Source organism: Psammomys obesus, unplaced genomic scaffold (genome assembly GCF_907164565.1).
Source record: "Psammomys obesus unplaced genomic scaffold, mPsaObe1.curated_primary_1811, whole genome shotgun sequence".
NCBI lineage: Eukaryota > Metazoa > Chordata > Mammalia > Rodentia > Muridae > Psammomys > Psammomys obesus.
The window spans coordinates 26,440,426-26,462,557 of NW_026587216.1; the positions used below are offsets into that span (position 1 = coordinate 26,440,426).

The 22,132-nt window shown below is 43.9% G+C and overlaps 1 protein-coding gene across 1 annotated transcript in view; it reads left to right on the forward strand.

Annotated features, from left to right (window-relative positions):
• Positions 1-1,575: 1,575 nt before the first annotated feature.
• Lactb2 (lactamase beta 2) overlaps positions 1,576-22,132 on the forward strand; it is a 36,135-nt gene continuing 15,578 nt past the window's right edge. Inside the window, exons 1-3 of the mRNA XM_055603455.1 lie at positions 1,576-1,773; positions 11,244-11,407; positions 14,290-14,416. Coding sequence (XP_055459430.1) covers positions 1,652-1,773; positions 11,244-11,407; positions 14,290-14,416 — 413 coding nt within the window. The 5' untranslated portion in view covers positions 1,576-1,651. The remainder of the gene's footprint in view (positions 1,774-11,243; positions 11,408-14,289; positions 14,417-22,132) is intronic.

Consider the following 22,132-nt stretch of genomic DNA (forward strand, 5'->3'; position numbering starts at 1 on the left):
AGAGTTGAGGATTAACGGGGGCTGGAGAGATAGCTCAGTTGGTAAAGAGTTTGTAAACATGACGGCCTGAGTGTGAGCTCCAGAATCTATGTGAAAATGTGGAGTCCAGCGTGGCGTTTTTATAATGCCTGCACAGAGGGGCTGGAGACAAGGCGACCCCCGGGGCTGTCAACAGCTGACCAATCTGGCCTAAGAGGCAAGTCCAGGCTGTAAAGAGTAGACTGGGCTTCCTGAAGTGACACTTGAAGTTGTCAAGCTGTCTTCTGACCTACACAGGTTTACACAGACACAATTATTTTGCTACTGTTGAGGATTTAAAGGAGATGTCCCTCTCTTCTACCGCTTCTGGTGTCTATCCTGTTTGCCATTCTGAATGCGATTTAAGCATCCTGCCTAGGGTCCTCCTTGGTGTTTAGCTTCTTTAGGGCTGTAGATGGCTATCCTATATTATACAGCTAAAATCTGCTTATTAGTGAGTGTATACCATGTGCGTCTTTCTGTTTCTGGGTTACCTCACTCAGGATGAACTCTTCTAGTAGGATGGGAGTCTACTACAGCAGGTCCTCTGAAAGGATTCACCCAACAGGGATCAAAGCAGGGCCAAACTTTGGGTAGAGCATAGGGGGTCTTATGGAGGAAGAAAGGGGTGAGATTAGAGGGACATGGAGGGGACAGGAGTCCCACAAGGAGACCAACAAAACTAAAAGATCTGAGCCCAGGGGGTCCTGCAGAGACTGATGCACTAACAGAGGTCCCTACATGGAGAGGCCCAAGACCCCTGCTCAGATGTGGCCTATTGGCAGCTCAGTCTCCCTGTGGATCTGTGAGGGAGGGGATCAGGAGCTGCCTCTATCATGAACTCAGTTGACTGCTCTCTGACCACTCAACCTTGATGATGCAGCCTTGCCAGGCCAGAGGAAGAGGACCCAGGCACTCCTGATGGGACTTAACAAGCTATGGGCAGATGGCAATAGTGGAGAACGCCCCCCTTTCAGTGGACTAGGGGAAAGAAATGAGGGGAAGAGGGAGGGAGGTTGGGACTGGAGGAGTTGAGAAAGAGGGCTTCAATCGGGATATGGAATGAGTATATTGTGAAGAAAAAAAATCAAATTAAAAAAATAAATAAATAAACGAGATGTTGCGGGGTGGCCCTTGGCAAGAAGCACTCAGGGACGAGTGCTAGGAAAGCATCGGCTGCCAGCCTGCCACTCCTTCCTGGGGACTCAGTAACTAGCCCCTACCTGCCTACCCTGACCCTATCTACCCTGAGCCCATCCCGGCAGGTTAACTTTCCAGAGAAGTAACGACGTCATGGATAAGCTCGACTCCTTGGGCCCCAAAGTCCGGAGACACAACCAGGCTCTGCGCCAGAGCCGGCTTTCCGCTCGGTCTCGGGCAGCTCTCCGGGACACCTCGGGCCAACTGAAGCCACCCCAGGCCACTGCCAGCCCCAGCGCCCTCCGTCCGCTGCCAGGTAGGCGGGGCCGATCACCTGACGGCGCCGGCCAATCCTCAGCGCGCGGTCTCACGTGACCGCCGCCCCGCCCGCCCCGCGCGGCCTCACGTGACCGCCGCCCCGCCCGCCGGGACCGGGCTCCCGCTGCGCGCCGTGTGACAGGCAATCTAGGCGCCGGTGGTCCCCGGGGTGGCGATGGCCGTCACCCTGCAGCGCATCGAGCAGCTGTCCAGTCGGGTGGTGCGCGTGTTGGGCTGTAACCCGGGTCCCATGACCCTGCAGGGCACCAACACGTACCTGGTGGGGACCGGCAGCAGGTAAACGTCTCTCCCGACGCCACCTCGCGCGGCGGGAAGGCGACGAGGGGTCAGGCCAGCCCCCCGCGGGTCCCCCTCCCCGAGCTCCGCGTAAGAAAAGCACAGACTTCCCGCTTCAGAATCCCCGTTTACTTGTTGTCCGGCTGCCCGCAGGGGATGCCCGAGTCAGTTACCTGGAGCCTGTGCGTATGCACACTCCAGTGTTTGGAGTGCAGAGGCTGGAAGGTCGCTCGAGTTCGAGGCCATCCCGGTCTCTATAGCCAGTTTCAGTCGTGAAAGCTATTGACTCTGCCGAGGCCATTCTCTTACGGTAGAGGGCAGGATTTTGCTTCCAGCTCAACCCGAGTCTAAAACCGGGTTGGAGGAGCTGAGTCAGTTTGCTTTTCCTAATAATCGTGTGCAACAAGTATAGCTTGTTTGCATTTAAAGCCTTTGCTATATTTACCCTTCTGGAGTAAAAGAAATTTACAAACAGCTGACTGTAAGGAAGTGGAATTATTCCGGGTCATGTAGGCAAATAAGGTTAAGCCCAGAGTGAATAAAGCCAGGGTCACATACAGGACCCTGTACACTTAGGCTTCCTGTACACTGTTGGGGAATAGAAAATTAAGCAGCATAGTGCCTAATCTCTAGGAAGAGTCTGGCTGGGCTGCCCTCAGCCCAGTGAGTACACAACATTGTCTTTTGTTTTCCGTGTGTCATTTTAAATTCATTCTGAAGTCAGTACGGAAATTGAAGAGTCCACATAACCCAGGAGAATGCCCTATTGGAGTTCAGCAGGTGGTCCCAGTATATTCAACTCAACCTGCTTTTCTTTGAGGGCTAAAACGGTTGGCTTGCATTTAGAGGCTAAACGGTATGAAAAATACACACTGTACCCTTAAACGTTTGAATCATAACAAAATGCTCTTGCAGAAAGAGACTTAAAATAGCTGAAACTATCTGAGAAAAAGCAGATCCAGTTTCCCATCTGAAGCAACTTAACAGTTACTAAGAATCAATGTCTAATGATGGAATCGCTTGCTCCACTTGATAATTTTACTTATATAGGTTATTTAAGCAGTAAGTAAAGCTAAAATGATTTGTGTGCAGATGATGCAACTCAACATAAACCAAAGGATGACTAGAAACAGGTATTAGCTGGGTCCAAATCAGATGTTCCAAGATTTGTGTCCACTATTTCACCTCAGGAAAATGTCTAAGGCCATAGGTAGCTCTGTGTTGGTAAACCCAATGGCATTTTTATATTTCTCTTTGGGATTCATTGGCCTTTCCTTTCTTGATTTGCTAACACAACATCCTCTCTGGCTGCTGTTCTCTCCTTCTCCCTCTCCGTCAGATCCTTGCCTTCCTCTAAATTCGTGTGACTTAATTACATTTATATGTTATGTGTGGTGGGCTCACACACCATGGCTGGAATATTGAAGTGGGAAGATAACTCATAAGATGCTACTCTTCTCCTCTCACCCCGTTAGTCCTGGGGTCCAGACTCAGTTGTCCGACTTGGCAGCACCCTTGCCGTTGCGCCGTCTCTCCTGCCTCCTCCTAACCGCTTGTGATGATTCGCCATGACTGTCAATTTGACTGAATTTAGAATCACCTGGAGTACAACTTCCGGGAGGGAATTTCAAGAGAAGCTTAACTGAGGCAGGAAGCCCTACCCTGAAGAGCAGAAACATACTCAAGTCCTAAACCGAAGTTTTGAGGAGAGAAAGCAAATAGAGCACCAAGTATTCCTCTCTTCTCTCTCTGCCTCCTGCTGCACAAAAAAGTGACCAGCTGCCACTTCTGCTGCCACAGCTAGAGTGGCTCTACCTCACACCGTCTCTTTCACAGTGGCCAGTGTCCTCAAGCTGAACCAAAATGAACCCTTCCTTCATTGCTTTTTGTTGTACTGTGTCACAGCAATGAAAAAAGTCATTTATACAGCACTCCTGTTTGTACACTACTGTTAAGAGGATCTTCCCTGCTTCCTTGGCTTCACGTATCATCTGTTTATTAATAACACTCAAATTTAAAACAAAAGCCCAACTTTGATCAGGCTCATAGCTGGCTGCTTTCTTAACTCTCCTGCATTATCAGTGCTTTTCAGACTGAACTCTGTCTCTCCTCTTAAAGTTACATCCAGGCCCCCCTGAATTGCTGGCCCCTTTCTTGGTAAACAGAACCATCGTTATTTGATCAAACAAAATGTCTGAACTGTCCCTAACATGTCTCTCCTCCTGACACACATCCAAACCATCTTGTAAATCTGTTTTTGACTAGTGTCAATCAGTTCAATTCTTAGAAAAATGTCAGTGCTAGCCTCCTAACCGGTTTACCTGCCTCTACTTCTGTCCATTCTCCCACTGTCTTGTTCATCTTAAAAGGCTGTGTTTCCACCATGCTGGTCTTCCTGGTGTCCCAGAGGAGGCATAGTTATCCATCCAGGGTTTGGTTTACACTTTCTTCTTTCTCCCACTTCACCTGGCCAGCTTCATTTACCCTTTAGAGCTCGTGTGAAATGTCATTTCCTCTAAGCAGCCATTGATTGCCAATAGCACTTTATCTTGGGGTAAGGCCTTGAGAGATTTCTTACATGCACGTTAGCATGTCAGCTGGTGTTTGTTTGTCATTGTTCAGGTTTTGTTTAGGCGATACTGTTGTTAAAATTTCATGAGTGCAGCCTCCCTGTCATATAGAAAACAGTATCTTGCAGCAAACATCCAAGTTCTCTTGCTTTTACACCCCCCATCACACACACACACACACACTTCTGCCGTATTCTCTGAGCCTTTGTGTAGGGGTTGTATCATAGATGTATAAATGAGGGTTGGACTCTCTGCGGTCAGCTAACCTTTGCTTGCTTCAGAGTCATGGCTGTTTCCTAGCTGTGAGACTTGAAATGAGATGGTTATGTTCATTGTCTGTACAATGAATTTTATACTGCCTTCTTCATAGGAATATTCTGAGGATTTACTGAAATCTAAATGAAAGCGTTTATTAAAAACATGATCTTATCATGAAGAAAGTGTATTACAAAGTTGGTTTTCACTTCTGCGGCCCTATAATATGTTGGCAACACTGGGCTCATAGTAGATGGTCAAGAACTATCAAAGATTTTGGTTGAATGACAACAAATGGACACAGAGCAGGTAGGAGCTATCCTATCATAGTACTGATATAATCTTATTAATTTAAATCTCTATAAAGCAATCGATTCTACTCACTCAGTTGAGTTTGTCTCTGTTCATATAACATATTATGTATCAGTTCCAGGCACTGAGTTCTGGTGACTAAATCAGCCCTCTAGACCTCTCAGATCCATCTTCACCGGAGATCTCTGTAGATCCATCTTCACTGTTCTCATGAACAGTGTATGATGAACACAACTTGTATTTACAAAGCGACCTCCTGAGATAGGGCTATTGGCTGTGATTGTAGATGATGAATTGACCAACACACACAAAGATGACCGATCATCACAGTAACTATTCACAAACATTACATACTGAATGACCAGAACTAGTTTTCTAGTCTAGACCTGATGCTTTATTTATGCCATAAGGAATGATCTTCGGGTGCTAGCCAAACCAGTGCTCTCCTCCAGAGGAGCCATGAGTAGCTCTGAGACCATCATTGGACCTTGTGTCGGCCTGAAAGACCAGGGATAAATCACTTAGCCTGTCTCACGCCTAATTTCTTTTCCTACAAAATTTTATAATAAGCTTCCTGGAGTTGAGATGAAGAGTAAAATATAATAACTATGCAGGCCAGGTAGTTTAAGTGTAAAATGCTATCTGTATGACATTTTCCCCCTTAATACTTGCTCAAACTCATTTTTTTTCCAGTTTTGTAACACCTGGATACTGCTTCATTCTGAGCAGGTTGTGTTTGTTCCAGGACTTGCATAAGTGCTGTTAGCTTCAATCCAAGTGCCTTCCTTTGCCAGTTCCAATTTTATTAGACCAGAAGTGGTCAGTTAGGCTACCAAAACCAAACAAATTAACAGATTGGAAGGCCTGGGAACCTCAGTTGCCAGAGGCTGTTTTCACTCAGGCTTTGATGTGCAAGCAGGCTAAGCAGGCGATCCAGAAGATCTGTTTCTCGTGTTACTAGGGTTTAAGTAAACCTGCTTATTAACCCTGGTAATTGGGCATAACTTTTTATCACCATGACATACCCTATAAACTAAAAATCAGTGTTAGATTGTCAGGTGTTTCCAAGCTGCTGCTTAGGAGGAGGACAAGGCAGTGGTTTAAATATGTTAGGAAGGTAACTTTGTGTCTTAAAAGTTTATAAGTTTATAGTATCCCCTCCCCCTCAGGTTTTTTGAGTCAGGGTTATCTCTGTGTAGTCCTGTCAGTCTTGGTCTCACTTTGTAGACCAGGCTGGCCTCAAACTCACAGAGATCCAACTGCTTCTGCCTCCCCAAGTGCTGGAATTACAGGCCACTGTGCCTGCATGAAAGTTTATAGTGTTCTTGACAAAAGGCATGGAAGGATTCTTTTTAAGGACCTTACGGAGTTAAAGAGCAGTAAGAATTTGTAATAAACATTTAAAACAAAAACAAACAAACAAACAAAAAACACAGAGACAGCCAAAAATCTAGGATCATGGACTAGGGAGTGTTTCATAGTACAGTTTTGTGTTTCCATTTCAGTGTGCCTAAACGTACAGATGGTCAAGCATTTCACAATTCCAAATGTCAAAATAAGTCAATGAACTCCTACAGCCAAACAAACAAGCTTCTTGCCCTCATGGGGCTCATATTTGTAAAGTGGTAAAGGGTTTGCAGATATCAATAAGTAAATTAACACATCAGTATATGTTACATAAATAATTGCGGGGGGCAGGGGGGATCAAGGAAAGGTGTCCAGGAATGCCATCTAAATTCACTGCAACCCAAATCAAACTCCGCTCTGAATTGCTCCCTCCAGTGTCTGCTCTCTTTAGTGCTGTACCCAGTACTCCACCTAGTGAAGTCTCAGAATGACTGAGCTTTTTCTTTTTCTGCAGGTCCTGTTACTTACACCTTCTATGTTCTCTATGCCATTTCGGGCCCTATGTAGGACCTTATGCTCCCTTGAGCCAGTGTGCCCATATACGGAAGAGTTTACAGTGTCTTCCTGAAGTCTGTCCACCAGTAAAGATTCACCGTAAGGTCGCTGTCCTCCTCCCCAATACTTAATTTTTTATCACAGTCGTGAATTTAGTTGTGTGAGTGTATGTGCATGTTTTTTTGTGTGTATATTGTGTGTGTGTGTGTGTGTGTGTGTGTGTGTAAACACATACACCAGCACGTGCATGTGGAGGTCATAGGACAACGTAAAGGAATCACTCTTCCTACCATGTGGGCCCCAAGGACGGAACTGAAGCTGTCAGGCTCAGTTGCTCGCGCCTTTACCAGTCAAACCATCTTGCTCACCGGAGAGGTCAATTTTTTTTAAGTTTTTTTTTTTAATTATAAATTATAAATATAATCTCCTCAAACATAATTTTTTATGAAAACTTCCAAAATCCTTTTAGCTTGTAAGATAACCACAATGTATTATCGTTTGTAGAAGTCACTCCCCTGTACAAGAGCACCCTGAACTTCCTGCTCCTACCTTTCCGTCTCCCTGTGCTGTTTGTATCCGCTGGAGAGATTAGAAACAAACCCAGCAAACATAATATAACCACTCATTTCTTTGTATCATTTTAGGGGGTGTGTATGTATGTTGTATATGTTCCCGTGGGTGTGTGCGCATGTACATGTGAGTGTGTAAGCGGGGCAGGGGGCGGCAGCGCGGCAGGGCTAGGGATCAGTGGCAGGTGTATTCCTCTATCGCTTTCTAACTTGTTTTTAAGACTTGGCCTCTTACAGCCTGGAACCCACCTTCTTGGCTCCTCTGACTAGCCAGAGAGGCCCATCATCCACCTGTCTCCTGGCTGGCCAGGGAGCCCTAGGATCTGAGGTTCCTCCCGCCTCTCTCCTGTGGACCTCCCACCCACCCCTACATCCATCCCTTCTGCCTTCCTCCTCCTCTCCCTCCTTTCCTCCTCCTAGCACTTGGGGTACAGGCCCAAGCCACCATGTGCCTGCCTTTTTTGGGGGGGTGAGGGGAATCTGGAGATCCTAATTTAGGTTCTCATACTTAAAAAACAAGCGCACAACCCTCCGAATCTTCCACCAGCTCCCTGTGTATTCGAGTTTAATGCCTGAGAAAATACTTTCTGCTAGATATTATTTTCTTAGTTTTCGGTCCTACACAGCTACCCGTCATTAGAAAATAAGCAGGCTTGTTTATATTCCTGCAAGAATTGATGGCGTGACACATAGTGGGTAAGCTGTAAACAGTTAGAGGTGAAGACTGAATGGATCGTGCTTATCAAGGCTAATCTTCCTCAGCCCAAATCAGTGGGGAGTTGCTATGAAATACCAAGAGTTTAAAAGTTCATGGCCAGGTGGTGGTGGCACATGGCTTTAATCCCAGCACTCAGGAGGTGGGGGCAGGTGAATCTCAGAGTCCGAGGCCAGCCTGATCTACAGAGTGAGTTCCAGGACAGCCAGGGCTACACAGAGAAACCCTGTCTCAAAAAAAGCAAACAAAACAACAAAAATATGTTTGTGAACTGGATCTTAAAAATAGTATCCTAATTCATTTCAGAAAACAGAAAAGTTAGTCCTTCAACTGCTGCGGAAAGCAAACAAAATAAGAAAATCATAGGCAAATAATGCAAAACCTATACACCAAATTATCAGTGTGTCTTAAATACAGAAATAAACTGGCTCATATTTTTCCCACATGGTTTCCCATAGGCCCTTTTCCTATGTAAGGGCACAATGTAATATTTTAGTGTTAAGCCAGGCAGTGGTGGTGCACACCTTTAATCCTAACTTCAGAGGCAGAGGCTAGCCTGGTCTACAGGGTGAGTTCCAGTGCAGCCAGAACTACACAGAGAAACCCCATCTTTGAAGAAACAAAGATTATACTGTTAGGCGATTAGTGCGGTAGTTTCTTTGCATTGCTTTTGTTCCTTATTGCACCTTAATATTACTCATCCCCCATTTTTATCCATCCCTCCTCTTGCCTCCTTGATGGTCTCTTTTCTCTTCTCACATAGTTCCTTTCCACTTTATTGTCATATAAGTACATCTGGGTGGGGGTTGGGGGTGTCTTTCCCCAGTTGGTCTATCTTGCTTACCCGTTCTTCCATTACCTCTTCTTCCCCATCCTCTTCTTCCTCACCTCTAGATACTTCCCCATCTACTTTCATGACCTATTAAATAAATATTTATTTATTGAAATCTAGATTCCACATTAGAAAACATTTATCATACGATTTTGATGTCAGGGTAATAGTGGTCCTGTGAAGTGAATTTGGTTGTTCTCAGTTTGAGTATAGGTGTTAAGCATACTTTTAAAAGCTTAGTAGAAGTCTGCTAGTAAATATGTCCACGCCTAAGCCAAAATTTCTTTGTTATGGATGTATGTAGGAATGTATCTATTTCTTCTAGATTATCCACTGTTTTTTTGGTTTGGGTTTGGTTTGTTTGTTGTTGTCTTGTTTCGTGAAAGTTTCAAAGATTTCTGATGACCCATTGGATTCTGTTCTATTCATGACATTTATTATTTTCTGTACTTTCATAACTGAAGCTCCTTCCTTGCGTTTAGGATTCCTTTTTGTGTTTTCTGCAGAGCTAGCGCGGCGCTCACAAACTTCCTTAGTTTATGGAGGTTGCCCTTCCTTGGCTGCTTATTGGGATTGCTTTGTTTTATTTTGATATATGATGAAATTGATACATCGAGGCTTCTTTTCGTAAACGGGGTGTGCAGTAGTGGCAAATTTTCCACTTCCCTTGGAGGAGGAATGAGAGGGGCCCTTCGCCTCAAGCTAGAGTGAAGGAGGCAGCAGTGACCAGAGCTCCTTGGAGTGTCTGCTGGTCACATAGAGATTTCCAGCCTGGTTTCCTCTTTTGTTTGCAGCCCAAGAGCCAGGGAAGAGGGTTCTTAACTCCTTGCTCTTAAGATGGAGCCTGTTATTTCCCATATAAAGCTAACGTTCAGTAATTTCTGGACGTCTCTGTTTTCCTCCTGTTTACTGTGGCCCTCTCCTGTCTTTCCACAGTTTGCAGTATTGGATTGGGTGTTTCCTTTCAGATTTGTGGGGACACAGCAGAGTGTGGTTTGTCCCTGTTTGGCCATAATCCTTTTATCAGAAGATCACATTTTTGTAGCTTCTGCTGCTACTTCTTTTCTTCTTCCTTCTTCTTCCTGTGATTATTACATTTCTCCCTTTCCTTCCTTCCCCCAAATCTTTCCATGTACCCGTCCTCACTCTCCTTCAAATTCATGGCCTCTTTTCTCACTAATAGTGTACACACACATATATTCCTAAATAAAACCTATTGACTTTGTATAATATAGTTGTATGCATGTTTTCAGACTGCTTGGCACTGGACAGCCAACTAACATTTTTTCCCGTGGGGAAGACCACCTCTCCCATTCACGGTTTTCTTCACTTCCTATCGTTGTTATGTTGGGTTGAGGCCTCATGGGTTTTTCTCCATCCAGTTTCTTATCTGTTGGTGTCATCACCCACATTTGGGTTCTTATGTGGATAAGACTTCATGGATGTACCTTCTGACGTTACTAGGAGACACAATCTCAGAGCAAACTCCCAGGTCCTCTGGTTCTTACCAGCTTTCTGCTCCCTCTTTCATAATGTTCCCTGAGCCTTAGGTATGGGGGTGTTTTGTAGATGTTTCCATTGGGACTGGGCTCCACAACTCTGTGTTTTGGTTGGTTGTATGTTTTTGTACTGGCTCCCATCTGTTGCAAACAGAAGTTTCCTTGATGAAGGATGTTTGTCTGTGGGTATAAACCTGTTCAACCAGAGGTACACCAGGCGTGGAACTGGAAACCTAGCTAACGTCCCCATGCTAGAGAAGCCATGGTCATTGGAGGAGACTCTACAGCCATTAATTTACTAAACCAGCATAATCCTAACAACAAGCTATAAACATGTCATCTCACCCACAAATAAGACTGCATTTCTTTAAAGATGCTGTTAAATCAAATCCTGTGAAATACTTGAGGAATTAATAACCCATCTGGAATGCAGACTACGTAAGAGCACATATTTTGCTATCAGAAAACCTGAGTTTGAATGCTGTTTCTACCATTTTATTGCAAATATAACACTAGGCAAGTTATTTAACTTCTGACCGTAATAATGAAATGCCTGCCTTAGGAATACATTTCAAATGGCGCTGTGTTTACTTTAATTGCTATGCTTGCTCCAGATCCCTGCTGACAGCCCTAGTTCACATTTACATTTAGCTATAATTTCTTTCTAAGAACTTCCTTACAGTAAGATTGCTTTAAACTGAAGTATTATGTTAAAAGCAACTTATATTTTCTTGGATTTAAACAAGTTATCTGCGTGAAAAATATTCCAATGTGAGCCCCAGGTTGCAGCTCTGACTGTCTTCGTGTCATTTGTAGGAGAATCCTCATTGACACTGGGGAGCCATCAGTTCCAGAATATATCAGCTGTCTAAAGCAAGCGTTGGTTGAATTCGGCACAGCAATCCAGGAAATCCTGGTGACTCATTGGCATCACGACCATTCCGGGGGGATAATGGATATTTGTCAAAACATCAGCAATGGTAAGCAGAAAACATGATGCTCACTGAGGAAGACTGGGCCTGACACATAACTTATCACTTAAACTCTCAACTATGTTGATATTTCTTTTATTTTGGTTTGTTTTGGTTTGTTTCTGAGACATGGTTTTCCTGTGTAACAGCCCTGCCTAGGCTCAGACTCACAGGGATCCCCCTGCCTCTGCCTCCCCAGCGCTGGGATCAAAGGCATGTACCACCACAACCAGCCTTTTTTTTTCTTCTTCTTCTTTTAAATACAACTTGAGTACTGTCAATTTTAACAGAGGTGGCATAGAAAGCTTTGTGCCCTTTCAAATCCTTTCCCTCTTCCTTTGGCCAGTGGTCAAGCTAAGCTTTCGTGTGTAGGCTCTGTGACAGCTTCAGACTTTAACAACGGATAAGGATCACTGTTTGTCTGACAGCACACTAAACGCTTCCTGTGGGTACCGTAAGGTCCTTGCTGTTAACTGTCTGTTCCCAAGCAGATTACACGAGGCCTTACATAATTTTAAAACAGCTACTAAGATATAGAAAATCCAAGCAACGAATTGGTATATTGTTAACCTTCTCCCCCTGAAACCTATCAGTATGGACATCTTAACTGTTCTTTCACTTCCTTTATCCTACCAATCAACATCCTAAGTGGAGACATCCATTGGCTAGACGTTCAATACCCACTGTGTGCCAGGTACTGTGCTTGGCCCAAAATGACAGCAGTGAACACAGGAGAGGGTGCCAAGCCAAACTCCACCAACCAGCTGCCATGGTTGGGAAGTTCCCCACTGGACCCCATGTGACAACAGACAAAATACAACACCCTGAAAGTATTAGATAAAATTACCTTTGGGATATCTCTAGAGAAAAATAGTTATAGGTTCCATACAAAAAAGCAAGTATTTGTATAATTACCACTCAGCTGATAAAAAGAAAGTAGAAGAGAAATTTGGCACAACCTTTTATAGTTACTAAAATTTTAGTGCTCTTTTTGAGAAAGATCTTGTTGTCTGCCCTTCTGGGCCTTACGGAAGCCACACAAGCTGTGTGTAGACTTAGGTTGGCATTGAAATGGTTCCAAGATGCTTTGCTTCATCATTCCTTTAATGTTCCACATAAATTCTTCCCTAAATCCCCAGTCACTACCTTCTTAGGCCCTTCAGTCTCACTGCTTCATATTGTTTTACTGTCTAGCTTCTGGTAGGACAAATATGGTTCAAGTAGTTTTTAGTGCTGGCTAGCTGTGTGTGTGTGTGTGTGTGTGTGTGTGTGTGTGTATTAGCTGCATGTATTTTATAGGCTATACTAAAATTTATAAATACCATTTGGCAAGTCAGAGTAAATTTAAAGCAACTAATGATGGATTTTTTTTTCCCCAAAACAAGCAGTATTTAGGGCTGGAGATTTGGCTCAGTGGTTAAGAGTTTATCCTGCCTTCCAGAGGACCTGAGCTCGCTTCCCAGCACCCATGTCAGGCTGCTCACAGCCACCTGTAACTCCAGCTCCAGGGGATCAGATGCTGTCTTTTGGCTCCTGAGCATACATGTGACACACATTCACATAAACATACGCGAGTGTGTCACACATTCACACATATGCACAGAAATAAACACAAAAGAGTCGCCTGGCGTGGTGGCACATGTTTTTAATCCCAGTACTAGGGAGGCAAAGGTAGGCAGATCTCTGAGTTCAAGGACAGCCTGGCTACAGAGCAAGTTCAGCCAAGGCTACACAGAGAAATTCTGTCTCAAGAAAAAAAAAAAAACAAAAAAAAAACGGTCAGTACAAGATGTAAATGTCGTTTCTCCCTCTGTCCCCAGCAGCACCCTAGCCTTTGTGACCTCCTGATGGACTGCTGCAGCTTCCAGCTTCTATTTGATTCCGCTGCACCACCCATCAACCTTTAAAAACTGCCATATTGCCCCTCCATTAATGCTGTCACAGATCTTACTGAGAACCATCTAGTGGCCACAGTGGCCAAGTTCATCTTACCTAGACAACTTTTCTCCCCTCTCCCCAGGCGGTTCTTTTCATTAACCAAGATGGTAGCATCGTCACACCCACAGCACACACACTCTCACTTCCGTCCGTACCTCTCCGAATGCTGCTCTTCCCTCTACCAGTTTTCTCCTGTAGCTTCCCCATCCCACGTGTCCTGTAACTCGTATCTCAAGCTCTGTCTCATTGCTCGATCCGTTCTCAAAAGCACGCTCTTTGTCTGCACTCCTGTTGCTTTCCTCTGCTGAGCTGCCTCTTCAGCATTCCAGAAGGAGCGTTCACTATAGGTCTTTCATTCCATCTGAAAGTTTCATTTCCCCAAGTAGGTCAGATTTTAAGTGCTTTTCATTCGCTATGCGTAGGGACTGTCCTGGTTAAATGGTTGACACTGCTGCTTGGTAAAGTTGGGTTTTTCCGTCATTGAGGAGTCATGTGTGTTAAATTCCACATTTAGAGTCTGGGGCCCTTTCAGCTCTAACAGCACAGACGGTTTTATTATTAACTATGGCCGTGAGTCCTTCACTGATAAGTGGCCACCCAGATAGAGAGAGGTGCTAGCCTCCCATCAGACTGTCTCCCCATCACCTCCCTGCTCTCAGAAGCTAGCTGAGATTATGAAGAACTACTCTGAATTTTTTACATAGACCAGAAAGGAGTAGAAAATCACAGAGGCTTTTATGTGCCCGAAAGGGACAGGGGAGAATAAAATGCTCTGGGAATATGTGAACTAGTGTTCTCTCAGAGACATGGTGCTTTAATTCTTCTAGTCTTCCTGTTGTCCTGATGCTAGCGTTCTGTGCAGCCAGTAGTGAGTGTTAGCTGTGTGAAGGCTGACCTCTTAAAAAGCTGAATCACTTTGGCATGGCATAATATATTTACATGTTTCATACTAGACACTGCCTACTGCATTAAGAAACTTCGACGGAATCCTCAGAGAGAAGAAACCATAGGAAATGGACAACAGCGGTATGTTTACATAGAAAATGGAGAACTGATTAAGACCGAGGGAGCCACTCTCAGGTAAGTAAATGTCTGGGGGAAAGGAGAGATGCCTGTGTGTGTGTTAAAAGGAAAGATGAAGGCAGAGTGAGGCATATCTGCCTGTGTGTGTGGAAGAAGCATGAATGTAGAAAAATCTTACACACTTAGTGTTCTCACGAAGGAGAATGGGCTTGCTTGCAAAACCAGAAAAGAAGGCGTGTTACTCTGTCTCCTTCTTCTGTTGCTCTTGGTGGTCTTTAAATTCATACCGCTGTTCCGCACAAATACAAATAGAAAAGACTAGGTCCAGGCATGACTGCTCATAGACCTCAGAGGCTGAATCAGGAATATTGCCGTGATTCAAGGCCAGTTGGCCCTACCTAATAAGTTCAAGTCAGCTTGGCTACAGCTGGAGACCCTGTCTCAAAAGCAAATTTATTTATTGTAAAAGTTAGCATTTCCCCCTTGGGTGATTCAAAAATCTCTCTGAACCTCAGTGGAGGGTCTTCTCAATGTTCTCACTTTGAGAAAGAGACTTTGAAGAAATGATGAATACTTTGGGATCGACCTGTTTCAAGGGTAAAGTATTTCCAGCCCAGATATTTTGAAAGCAAGCTAATGATAGTTTCTGTCTCCTAGAGTCTGTTCTTGCCTTCAGATCTCTGACTGTCCACTGTACTCCGTTCCTGGGATGTAATTCAGGATTGCTTTTAACCTTTTCACTATTTCTCACTTTTACCATCTTCCCTGACCCTTTATCAGACTGGGTGAGATTTTGCCTCAAAAGTGTTGGTCACAGACAGCAAGATGCTCAGTGGATAAAAACATTTTCTGCCAAGCTTAATGAGCTCTTCAGACCTACATGCTAGGAGAGAACTGACTCCCACAAATTGCCCTCCTACCCCCCCCACACCATGTCCCCACCCAACCCCCACATATAAATAAATAAAAATGTAATTAAATGAAATGTTAATGTTGCCCCCTCTTCCTGTCTACTGCTGTTACTTCCTCCCCAACCTCCATCTCCAGGCTTTTCCCTTTCTGGACTCCCCTCATCCCCCCTTCACTTGAACCCTTGATGATTCCCACAGGCTACAAGAAAATGTTGACTGCCTTTCTGTTCCCTGGGCCAGCCCCAAACAGCATCTGGTAATCCCGTGACCCTTCTCACAAACTATGTGTGTAACTCCCCTGGGCACATTACAGGCTCACACCTTTGTTAACGTCTTCCCTCTTCCTGGGCATTGCTCCTTTCCTCAGACTTTTCTCCCTGCTAAACTGTTGTCTGGCCAGGTCACAAGTTTCTTTGAATATCCTTCCTGAGCAGAATCAATTGCCCCTTCCTCAGGCTGTCATAGAATTCTTGTTGCTTCATTCAAGCATTTATTAATTGTGTTATAGTGTTTGTGTGTGTGAGTAAATGTCTTCTCAGCTTTGACAATCCGCAGTAGTCAAACAAACAAACAAACCAGAACAGATAGGTAGGTAATTGACTCTCTCATAACAACCATGGGAAATGAGCATTGTCCTTTTCTACTGCTTTGACAAAACAGTGTAACCAAGGCAAGTTATGAAAGAGAATGTGTACTTGGCTTTGTGGTTTCAGAGGGTCAGAGTTCTTGATGGCAGGGCAAAGGCACGGTGGCAGGGATAGCTGAGAGCCTACATCCTGATCTGCAAGCAGGAAGCAGAAAGGGCTCTACCGGCATGTCCTCAAAGCAGAGATTTTTGGTGTTCTTTGTTTTTCAAAACAAGGCTTCTCTGTGTAGCCTTGGCTGTCCTGGACTTGTTCTATAGACCAGGCTGGCCTTGAACTCACAGAGATCCACCTGCCTCTGCCTACTGAGTTCTGGTGTGCACTACTATGCGCAGCTAAAACTTTTAAAGCCTTCATCGTTTTAATATTTAACACTAAGGACTTGGTTAATTTTTATTTTTTGGCTAAAGGGGAACTCAAACTTAACATTCATTTCGTCTTCTTAAATACTATTATTTAATAGCTAATTTGTCAAATGTCATACAAATTCTAGAGAGATGAGCTTTTTGTTTTTCTCCATAGCTTCAATATCTTTCTGTACTTGTACAGTACTAAAAACACAAATAGACTTTGTTCAATGTGTTTCTTATTCTATTTGCTGACATACCTGTTATTGTTTTGTAACAGTAGTGAGTTCAATAATATAATAGTCAAGATTCTCCAAAGACACAGAATAAAAATTTGTTAGAATAAAATTTATTGGGCTGGAGAGATGACTCAGAGGTTAAGAACACTGGCTGCCCTTCCAAAGGTCCTGAGTTCAATTCGCAGCAACCACATGGTGGCTCACTACCATCTATAATGAGATCTGGTGCCCTCTTCTGGCCTGCTTGTACACATGCAGACAGAATACTGTAAAAATAATAAATAAATCTTTTAAAAAAATTTATTTAAAAGTCAACAGTGGAGAAAGTCAAGAGAAGTCCCAAGTGAGAGTGACGGAATGCAGTTGATTGTAATCAGAGGAAAGCCAGTCCAGACTGGCTGGCAGTGGTTGGAAGGTAGGAGACCATAAGAAGGTCCTCCTGGAAGATGAAACTGAGGGGATTCCTGATCTAATGAGAAAGGGAGAGAAGCCAGGTGGTAGAGGTGGCACATGCCCTTAATCCCAGCGCTTGGGAGGCAGAGGCAGACAGATCTCAGAATTTGAGGCCAGCCTGGTCTACAAAGCAAGATCCACGACGGCCAAAGTTACATAGAGAAATCTTGTCTTGAAAACCCAAAAAAAAAGGGAAGGGGAGGGAATGGAAGGAAAGGGAAGAAAAACAGAAGAGGTAGGAGAGAAAAGGCTATTTCTTCAGTGTTTGTATCATTATATGAATAGGTACTGTATACAACTGAACCAGCTGGTAAACTGTGCTTTCTTGCCCTTCTCCTCTCCTGCAAGTCAGTGGATGGTTTTCTCTGTATTTACCACTGATTCAACTCCAGGTACACAGGTCTTCCAGGGTCTGTAATGTTTCAGGGGTTCCCTCCATGACAGCTTCCGGGGAGCCGCCCCTCTGTGCTCCTGCCTCCTCCTGTGTGCTTCCTGTCTGTACTGCTCTTCCTGCAGGCCTCCATTGCTGTCAGCTGCACAGCTCCCTTCACTCTACCTGAGCTTCCCTTGCCTCTCCCCGGTGTTGCAGCTTCGATTTCCTGGAACCCCTGACTGTACTGTACCCCTTCTTTTTGAAACCTCATGTCCGATGGCTTCTAAAAATGGAGTGATTGTTGAGACCTTCCGTGTCTAAATGTGTCTTTTAAAGTGCAGCTCAAGGCTGGGACGCCATGACATGCACAAGGCCTTAGGAAATTAAAATCTAACTTGATTTAAGATATGCTGGATGAGTTCCATGTTATAGGTAGGTGAAGTAAGAAGCTTTAGTTTGTTGCTAGCCAGCAAGATGGCTACAGGCAATAATGTACTGTGTAGTTCCAAAGGCTAGAAGAAAGGATTTTGAAAGTGTTTACCATAAATGATCATGTTTGTAGAAACAGATATGTTTAACTTTATCTAGACATTATACTGTATATACCCGTTTTAAAACTCCTCATGGCGTGCTGTACGTAAGTGCAGCTTTTATGTTTTGCGTATCAGTTCACTTAATTAAAAAGGGTTCTTTGAGGGTTTTTTTTTGTTTGCTTGCTTGATTTAGGTTTCTTGGTTGGTCACGGCGGCATGAACACCTGTCACCCCAGCACCTGAGATCTGAGGCAGGAGGGCCTTGAGTTGGAGGGCAGTTGAGGCCGCAGAGCTGGCAAAACAGAAAGACTGGGAGAAGGAGGGACTTTGTTTATGGAGACAGATTGGATTCTACATTAAAATTGTTTCACTCTGTAGCTAGCGTATCATTTTCTTCTACTTTCAGTGCTCTATTTGATAGGGCCCTTCTGCCTCCTGAACTCTCTTGTTATCTCTTTTGTGCAGCGTGGAGGCGGGGCGGGGGCTTCCTTCTCACCCATCTTTTCCCGAAATTTCACAGTTATGTGTGTTTGTGAGTTTGTAGTTCCAGGTCCTGATAAAGAGAAAGCTACACATGACCTTTGTTAATGTGGACAGATTGTAATTGAAAGGGGCCCATGGAAACAGATACCAGGACCATCGCTGTGGGGGTCCTACAACCGAACAGAGGACCGGGCTCCACCTTAAGGAGGACAGGTAGAGAGTGAGCTAAGGCTCAGTTCATGGAAAGCAACTGAGAAGAAGCCAATCGTAGGGATATTTCTGACTAAGCCAGCCTCACCAGATCCCTGCAGAAAGCAAGCCCATGTGGTGAGGGGTCTGGTGTCAATGGCAGAGCATTTCTCCAGACCCGACCTACTAAAATTAGCTTCCACCAGGACAGAGAGGCAAACTCGGTGTCAGGCCAAGTCAGCATGGGAGACAGGCAGCATCCTCCATATTCTCAGGGTCCCTGGTTACGTTGGAAAATAGAATTGACAGAGACAGAATTGAAAGAAAAAAAACAAGTAGCTTTCGTGTTTTTAGGAGGCACTGGAGTGTTCAGAAATAGACCCAAATTACTGGAAAACTACTTGCTTACACTGTTTGGTGACTAGACAAAAGATGTGAGCTACGTGCTTAAGGAATTCTGCAAGGCCTTTTTGCTCAGATTCTTTCCCAGAAGTGAGGCTGCCTCTGAGTATGAAGCCTGCGGCTCCCAGAAGAAAGTCGGAGAATTCCTTCTAGGTTTGAAACCTTTGTTAATGGGGAGAAGGTATTGGGAGGTCAGAGAAAACTCCTTGCTTCTTTTCTTCTACCTTGTGCCCTCGGCTTGGCTCACTCAGGATGCTGGAGGTATGTTTCAAAGCAGCCTGCTCCAGCCCTGTCTCCTGGAGGTTGGAGAGGTGATCCAGTGGTTAGAACACCCACTGCTCTTGCAGAGAACCTGAGTTAGGTTCCCAGTGCTCACAGGATGGCTCAGCCTCCTGTAAGTCGAGCTCTAGTCAAGATCCTACATTTTCTTTTGAGTGGGGTAGGCACTAGGGTATGTACTAGGTGTACATACCAGATATGAAGTCAAAACACTCAGGGACATCAAATACAATTTGTAAAAGAAAGAGGAAGTGCCAGGTTGATTTCCACAGTGGCTGTACAAGTTTGCACTCTCACCAGCAATGGAGAAGTATTCTTGCTTCACATCCTCTCCCGCATGTGTTATCACTTGAGTTTTTGATCCTAGCCATCCTGACCAGTGTAAGATGGAATCTCAGAGTTGTTTTGATTTGCATCTCCCTGATGACTAAGGACAGGGCATTTCGTTAAGTGTTTCTCCACCATTCTGTATTTCTCTGTTGAGAATTCTGTTTAGCTCTGTACCCCATTTTTTAAATTGGATTATTTGATTTGTTAGTGTTTAACTTATTGAGTTCTTTATATATACTGGATATCAGCCCTCTGTCAGATATAGGGTTGGTGAAGATCCTTTCCCAATCTGTAGGCACTTACTACAGGGCTATTTCTGAGCCCTGAGAATGGGGTGTGGGGGGACAGAGGTTTGTAGGCATGAGCCTCATGGTACCATAATCTAGATGAACTTTCTTTATTGGGAACCCGTTTTGACAATTTATTCCTTTCTTATCCTATGGTAGTAAATAACTTAGAAAAGGCTTTTTTAAGGTCTTTAGGAAGGGTAAAGGCCATTTGCATAGGACAACATATATAAACTGATGTCACCATGGAGAAAATCTGTGTTCAAATAATCTTCATTTGCTCAGCATATTATTTCTGCTTCCATCCCCACCTGTTTTACACTTTTGGAAGAATCAGTCTTAGGGTACTTGTCAAACAGTTCAAAGTAAAAATGGAACTTAGATATTTGGGAGGTTTCTGTTCTTTTTTGGGGGTGTTTGGAATTTTCAAGGTTGAGGATTGAATCCAGGGCCTCACATGTTCTACTGCTGAGGTACAGCCACTGATATATTTGTTAAACAAATTTTCCATCTTTCTTAAAATTTTAACCATCTTCCACCTACTATCCCCTCTCCTTTCAAATCCTTAGGTTTCAGGGAATTCTTCCTGGTAATCTAGGTGATTCTCAGTGTCCTCTGCCTGCTTAGGTCTCAGCTTTGTCATGATTGTTAATTCCCTTTCATTCATCGCTCAGTTTAGCCTTTGGAGCTGTAATCTTCACCCATTCTCTTCATCCTTGTGGGGGTTATATTATTACAAAAAAAAAAAAAATCCACACAAACATGCACTCTTTTGATGGGGTTCTAGCAGGAAAACAGAGGCAGATGTTCAGGCTACTGTGTTTAACCAAAACCCCACACTGAGTTCCTAAGGATTAAATAGAAATATGCAGTTATATTTGTCATATCCCCCTAAGTAGCTCATTGAGAGTTTTATTTAAAATGTTTCAAGAACATAAAAATCAATCTGTTTAAGTCAGACAGAGGAAGGTAACTGAGTTCATCTCTTAAGCTCAGTAAAACTAAGTTGGCACTGTATTTGTCAGCCATTGATTGCTATCATCTATGATCCGCTCATCTAAACCGGAAAGGTTAGTAGAACCCACCCCGGAGTCATGTAAGGGTCAGGCGTCCATCACCTACAAGCTCCTAAAGTCAGTGCCGAGACGTGGAAAGCTATGTTTTAGCATCAGGTTCCACTAAGAACCGAAAGCTGGAAGGAGATGGTGAGAAATTAGAAGGGTCCTGCCTGTCAGGAGACTGAATGGCAAACAAGTGAAACAGTGTGCTACCATAGAACATACGTGGGATTCAAAATACACGAGTAAGACAGGGAAAAATTACCAGTACAGAGGATCAGCCTTTACGTGGCTGAGAAATCAAGAGGTACTTTGCAGAGCAAATTACTTGGACTTAGCCCTTATATTTTTGGTTTTGAGCCTAGCTTTTAATAGCTGAGCCATCGCTCTGGCCCTAGACTTAGCTCTTTATTTATTGTTGGTATAGATAGAAAACTTAATGTGAATATACATATATGCTCTTGCAATGAAAGATTTATCATGACTTAAAGATATCACAATCAGTTTTGAAGCTTATGGGTTTTTGTTAGCAAACATTAATTTAAGGCAATAATGGGTTTCATTATGACATTTATATTCGTGTATATGATGCATTTCATATTTACCCTTTTATTATTCTCTGCCCTCTTGTTTCCTTCCCACTCTACTGATCCTTCTCCTCCCAACTAGTCCCTCTTTTACTTTCACATCCTTTCTATCTCCTCCCGTGGGGGGTGGGGGGAGAGGGGAGGGCCGGCATGCATTTCTACCAACGAGTTTGATTAGGATTACTTCTAGGAATGTGGACGAGGGCTTATTTAGACTCTGGGCAACCAAATTAGTAACTGTACTACCAAAGGAGAGCATAAATCAAGCTCTGTATGCCAATATTTAGAATTGGTTATAGGTTTTTATTGTTATTCTAAAGGCTTGTTTATCTTTGTTTCCGTGTCACATTGTTTTAAATATTTTTATGGCTTACAGATACTCTTGATATTAATAGGCACCTCACCGATACTTATTTAGATTTTTTTTTTTTAATCAGTTTGAGTATTTTGCCTTCATGAATGTATGTGCTCTAAACACATGCCTGGTACCTTTGGAAGTCAGAAGAGGCTGTTAGATTCCCTGGAATCAGAGTTACAGATGGTTGTAAGCCACTGTGTGGGTGCTGGGGATCAAACTTGGATCCTCTGCAAGGACAACAGGCACTCCTAACTGCTAAGCCAGCTCTCCAGCCTCTGAATGTTTATTTTACATTTTTAT